This window comes from Etheostoma spectabile, chromosome 7, assembly GCF_008692095.1.
Source record: "Etheostoma spectabile isolate EspeVRDwgs_2016 chromosome 7, UIUC_Espe_1.0, whole genome shotgun sequence".
NCBI classification, from domain to species: domain Eukaryota; kingdom Metazoa; phylum Chordata; class Actinopteri; order Perciformes; family Percidae; genus Etheostoma; species Etheostoma spectabile.
In genome coordinates this window covers 7050123-7056646 of record NC_045739.1, presented here as the reverse complement: position 1 = coordinate 7056646, position 6524 = coordinate 7050123, and the positions used below count along the sequence as shown (strand labels likewise).

Below are 6524 nucleotides of genomic sequence, written 5' to 3'. Positions count from 1 at the left end.
TAATGAAACGGTGCTTAATGGTTATATTGTTTAAAAAAAAAAAATGTGTGCATGATGCCACAATCCAAACTGATTTCAAACAAACCAGTTACAAATAAAAACTCCATGCAGAGCCACCACAATGCTGAGCATACATGGGAACTGCATGGGAGGATTGGAGTGGGTACAATTCTTGTACTCACACAGAATTAAATTTGACATTCAAATCACAACAGGACATTTTATAATAGGACTTGTTCAGGAAAAACAGTTCTGCAATTTTGCAATGAACTGTTATTTTGTTTATTGGATGCCTACAAAGTATTTAAACACATTTAAAGCATGCTAAATAAAAAAGCATGTCACTACTAGAACATGAGAAAGCATGTAATAATCCCTGACAAGGAGTTTATATACAATTACTTAACAGACATGAAAACAAAATTCCTCAAAAATAAGATGTTCTTTTTTTTTAACAAACAAGTTTTGACAATAATACCCAATATCTAAAGTTCAGTCCAGACATACTAAAAAAATGGAATCAACATGAGTGTTTAATATTTCTCTCTCACAGTACCCATTTAAGTTTGTTTTTTTTGCAATTTTCACAACATCACAGTAATCAGCAGAAAAGCCGACTAATGTCAAAGTGAAAACAAATCAACATATTGATCCTAATTTAGTAGAAATATAAAACAAAATAACTGATTACCTCTCATTTTTAACCCCGTTTACTATAATACACCTACATCATTGTTGGTGCAACCACTTGTTAGAACTGACATTATATGTTGCACAGAGATCACCTGTGTGTCTTCTCCCAAACTTGGCCGGTATAGTAATGCTGGGCCATGGTTTTCACACTCTTTCAATTCAGCACACATACATCTGGCACACGCAGACCTGAACCGACGGCCACATGGACCAACAGCATGACAAAACAATGAGACTAGCAAGTGTATTTCACATGGGTGGTCATGACTAGGTCCAAATAACAGAAGTTACTGTACATTACCATTTCCAAAATGCTCAATATGCATAAGTCTGAAGGTTGTCAAGATATGAGACTGTGCACATACATCAGAAGCTGAAAAGACAGCGCTGCAAACTCATAGCTCTGATACAATCCTTTAAGTCATGCTGTACATCAACACTTTGCCTTTAGAGATTATGCTAAAGGTTGATTTACAAAAATCTATGAATTAAGCAAGCACCTCAGAGTAGGTGTGTTTCCCTTTAATTTTTCTGAGAACTATTTAAACAATGGTTGCCTGGGTGATCTGCCAGGTGCAGCCCAGTGTTACAATGATAAGCATACTGCTTGTGTAACATCTGAGCCAGTGTTTTCCAGAAGGCATGTGAAAGACTCAAACTAAGTGGAAGAAGGTTCTATGGTCTAATGAGACCAACCTTAAACATCTGCATCATCATACGGCACTATATTTTTGATGTTAGCAAAAACAGAGACATCACCAGAAACACACCATCGCCACCATCTCCACCATTAACCGATGGAGGCAACGTCACACTGTGGGGATTCTTCTCGGTTGCAGGCTCTGGGCAAAATGATTGCAGCAAAATATACTTAAATCCAAGAGGACCTGCAGCAGACTTGGGAGAAGGTTTACTTTGCAGCAAAGCGAATGCCAAACCATAAAACCAAAGCTACGCAGGAGTGGCTTAAAGACAATAATATTATGTCCTGGAGTGGCCAATTCAAAGTCCTGAACTCAATCCATCTGAAGACTAGAAAACTAACTACAGTTCAATGACAGTCCCTGTGCTATTTGAAAAACCCCAGACCTAGCCACAAAAACCTACCACTGCTGTTACTTATTCACTTGAAGACGGTAATCAGTGATTATGAGTTTTAAATTGGTACTAAGGTTTTACTTTGACATATATTATCATTCTGTTGGTAAGAATAGAAACTGTGATTCCATTTGGTAAAACAGTAAAGCTGAAAAAGGTAAGGGGGGGTATGTTTGAATACTTTGTATCTGCCCCAGATGGGCAAGTTCTGGTTGAGAACAATAGTTGAGCATGTCCATAGCTGTTTCCTGCTCAACTGGTGACTAACAGAGTCCTCCAGGTGTTTTCAGTCCACATTTTCCCCATTCTCAGAACGTGTTCTTGATCTTGCTGGCTACCTCTGCTAAGATCTCTCCTGTCTTCTTCTGCCAGTTCAGGACGTGTTTGGACTCGGCACACCATAGTTCTCCATGGCGGGGCTCCGCATTCTCACAGCGCTTTCGCACCTCTTCTTGCTGTTCCTGGTGGATGCAAACAAGCGAGGTTAGATAAAGCACCATTTGTAGATGTAATTTTGATACAATGAAAATATTAGCCGTCCAGTGCAGTCCTAGCTCTTATTACCGGATACATTCATGGAGATTGTATCTGACTGCAGAATGCAATTGTAATTCTCTGTCAAAAGTGAACCATGTGAGCTTGATAGTAATTCCATGTAAAAGGGACCACTGAGGCACCCAAAGTGGCACAAGTGTTGTACCCAGATAAGGAAAGTCAAAAATAAGAGCCATACCTCTGTGCCATGCTGCAACTCAAACTTGTAGAAGAGAGCCCAAGCATCTCCCAGGTCTGGCTCAATCTTTACTGTCCTCAGAAACCACTCTCTGGCTTTGGTGATCTTTCGCTCACTCCAGAACAACCTAAAAAGGTGTGCACAAGAATGCATTTGAAATGAAATCCATGCATAAAAGTTTGCTTAACGCAGTACAAAACCAGAACGGCAGAGAAAGAGAGAATATTTTTTAATAAAGTATTGCATTATAAACAGAGCTTATTATTGAGAAAAAGAACAATGACGAGATAATGGCATACTTGGCTACAGCAAGCAAGACATGGGGATCATGTTCACACTTCTTCAAAGCATCCACACTCTTAGTCTTCCTCTGGGGCCTTGCCTCCAAAAACACTGCCTCAGCCCACAGGATACCTTATAGGAAGGAAATGGGAATGGGGTGAAACAGAGAATTTGGCATTACTAACAGCACATGAAGCTATTGTGATCTGCAACCTAGGCAATAGGAATACGGTTGGCAATAAAAATATTCTTATTCAATTCATATTTATGTTCTAGACATTGTTTTGGAATACATTTATATATACTTGAACAGGAATGAGGAACTGGTGTCTTGCGCAACTCATCTTACTATAACTGAAAGATCACACGCAATTTTGATTGCGTATGACAAGTGAATGTGGCAGTCAGATTTATATAGAACAGATCAGGTGGTTGTAGCAGATATAATAAAAGAAAGTATATTGAGGTAATATAGAGGTAAACATTAGCTTGACTTTGGCTAGTACAAAAAACCTTCTGATTGATTCTGCTGTTAAAGAAATACGCAAATTCAGAGAAAAACAAGGTTAATATTAAAATAATGAGCATGAACTTTTTCAGATGTCTTTCATTTCATTTCATTGTCTTTCATGTCAATTCATTGCCCTATTGGCCTTTTCAAAACCTGAAAAAAAGGGTTAGAACAGGAACTTATTCTCACCTGAATTGGGGCATTCCTGCAGGGCTTTGGCCATCAGTGTGTTGGCGATGTTCTTTAGTCCAGCCCGGAACTCCAGTCTGACCGATTCCAACCTGGTTAATATGACGACATACAAATAATTATAGAGGCACAGAATTATATGTGTCTGTCTGGTCTCATTTTGGCATTGTTCCAAGTTTGTGTTTCTGTGCTGTTTTTAAGTTAAGTTTTTTTAATGAATGTGGTAAAATCAAAAACATATATCAAGACAGGGAAATAAGGGAAGCCTCTTGAACGCCAAAGTACCAATTTGTAATTGCCCAGCATAAATAACAAAATTTGAACACAGGGGACACATTCTCAGTCTTGACTCTTTCTCAGGCAGCATTCTGCTTTTGCATTCAAGTGGATTTTCTCACCATAGGTCGGGACCCTGGGGATTCTTGAGTCTGGCCTTTTCCAGGATTGCTCTGGCTCTGGTCAGCTGTCCCACTCTCTCTTCAAGACGAGACAGCAGCAACCACAGGCCGCCCGAGTGGGGACACTTTTTCAACTACGGAAACAGACCGGTTATTTACCGTATTTATTTTACCAATCATTGGGGAAACACTCATTTTCTATTCAAAGAACATCTCATCAATAATGCACTTTTGAATTGTCGAACGCCACTGCATTACTTCCCATGCCTTTATGGTTATAAAACGGCAAAACAAACCCTTTCGTCTCCTCACCCCTTGGTTGTACGCCTCTCTGGCCTTATCCATGTTTTCACACTGCTCTTCTATCTGGCCTCTCATCATCCAAAGTTTGGGGAAGTCCTCGTAGTGTTTCAGGGCCTCGGTGCACAACTCCTGGGAAGCATCTATGTTCCCCAACACCCACTCCAACTTGACTGACTTCATAAATACCTATAGAGATAACAAACGCACATTCTTTTCATCCAGGATATATGTATAGACAGTACAGATACATAACCTCAGTCTTTCAAATTCCCCTGGGAATATATTATATTGAGATGGCACAACACAAATTTTTTGAAATACTTATACAGTAGCCCCCCAGCAAATACCCTACCAGCTTTCAGATGTATCAAATACCAACTTCCGAGGGCATAGCTTTAATACTTCAACACAAAGCAGTTGTGTTATCTGACAGGTCAATCAATACCTGTCAGCAAATACAATAGAGATAACTTAAGGGAGTGTAGCCAGGTCACTCGATAGAGAGAGTGATAGTTTAAGAGCACCGCTGACAGCATCGGTTAACCTGAGAGGTGCTGACTGTTTTGAGGTGTAGAAACCTGGCAAGCCTGAACCTGAGAAAGACAGCATTTTTGTAGAAGATATTTCAAGTACAATTAATTATTAAACACATTAAAGCTTCTTTTTGTCAAGTCTTCAAAGTGGAGAAGAACACAGGCCTGTTAATAAGCCATCCCAACATGGGTTGCAGCTCTATTCATATCAACGTTGCATAATGAAAACTAAACTGTCCGTACTGGTACAGAGGGTCACAGAAGGGCCGGTACAGTCTCAATCTTCCCCTGTGAAATAACTGCCAAGAAAGTTAGGGAAATGTGTGTTGATTTTATCAACCTTCTAAGGAGAGTACTTTTTTTGGAGAACATATCTTTTCAGGCTGTATAACATTGCAACAAACACAAAATAAGACGACTGATATATTAAAACCTTACTGGGGACAATTATTTAACTTTTATCCAGCAGATTTGTGTGGATTTCTAGTCTTTTTTTGTAATGGGTCCTTATGAAAGTTTGAAATAGGGAAATCTTTCTCTTTTCCACTTTCTCGCTCACACACATACAAACTCACCCTGGCGGTTGGGGCACTGCTGCGGGCCTTGGCCAGCAGTCGGCGGGCTCTTTCATACTCGTTATTCTCAGACTCCAACTTCACAGCAGCCAGCCAGATCTCTTCACTGTTCGGGTTAGCCTATTGAGGAAAACAGAGTTAAGACAAAGGCTTGCATGGATACTCTGTGAACAAGTCAAAGTTTGCATAACATCATCATCATGATCATGATCATCATCATCATCACCTGGAAGGCCAGAGCAAGAATACTTCTGGCTGCAGGCACATCCTCAGCCAGCCACTTGGACTTGGCCCCCATCAGCCACAGGACCTCTGCTTTGGGACAGTGAGCTACGGCCCGTTGGAGCAGGGCCTCCAATGACTCCCTGAGAGGTGTAATGAGACATGGAAGAGTAATGGAGGGGGAGGAGCACAGTGGCAGACTCTTAGTACAGCGATTGATTAAAACATTTACAAACAAAGACGTGAAGTGAAGCTTTTGACTACTACGGTTTGCTGTTTTGGAACTAAATCTGGTCACCTGGTGCCGTTATTCTTCTCAAAGTAAGCAGCTCTAAGCCAGACACTTTTTTTACTGGGGAACACCTGCAGAGCATGGGCATAGATGGCCCTGGCACACTCCAGAGCCCCATGGGCCACACACTGAAACAACAGAAAAGCATCTCAGTTAAGTTAAACGCTGACAGCAAATAAGTATGTCAATGACCCCTCTAGGTCATTTTTTGGTACTCACACTATCTGCATCCTCCATCCAGGTGTGTTTGCGGTCCTCCTCCTCAATACCAATCCCTATGACAGCCCTTATCACGGCCTGGCAGGTAGCTACACTGCCTGCCTTGTCACACTCCTCTGCATCCTGCAGGACAAGAGAACATTTTGAAGGATTGTGGGTGGTATATGGCAGGGGAATGCAAGAGAGTTAAGACCTAAACTACTGACCCCAGAAGTATAGTAGTTAGCAAATTAAGGGGAATGATGGAGATATCCATGTAGATGGCTTACATTTTTAGATAATTATGAGAAAGAGATTCATGTGTGCAGAAAAAAAAAAAAAAACTAGTTCAGGGTCCCATACATAAAAGCATTCTTTTAAGAATCCTGTAATCTTTAAATGCATCTGTTGTTTGTTTGGCCTTGATAAGCCTACCACAAAAAAACCACGTACTTTGCCAGAGGTAGCAAAAGCAAGGTGGGACGGACAAGAAAAAA

General features: G+C 40.6%; 1 protein-coding gene across 1 annotated transcript in view; it reads right to left on the bottom strand.

The window, feature by feature from the left end:
• Positions 1-268: 268 nt before the first annotated feature.
• The window catches only part of prpf6 (PRP6 pre-mRNA processing factor 6 homolog (S. cerevisiae)), a 16828-nt gene continuing 10572 nt past the window's right edge, over positions 269-6524 (bottom strand). Inside the window, exons 12-21 of the mRNA XM_032520920.1 lie at positions 6049-6171; positions 5836-5957; positions 5542-5680; positions 5316-5435; positions 4217-4393; positions 3905-4038; positions 3507-3598; positions 2824-2938; positions 2525-2651; positions 269-2252 (exon numbers count right to left, since the gene is read on the bottom strand). Of these exons, the coding sequence (XP_032376811.1) occupies positions 2100-2252; positions 2525-2651; positions 2824-2938; positions 3507-3598; positions 3905-4038; positions 4217-4393; positions 5316-5435; positions 5542-5680; positions 5836-5957; positions 6049-6171 (1302 nt within the window). The 3' untranslated portion in view covers positions 269-2099. The remainder of the gene's footprint in view (positions 2253-2524; positions 2652-2823; positions 2939-3506; positions 3599-3904; positions 4039-4216; positions 4394-5315; positions 5436-5541; positions 5681-5835; positions 5958-6048; positions 6172-6524) is intronic.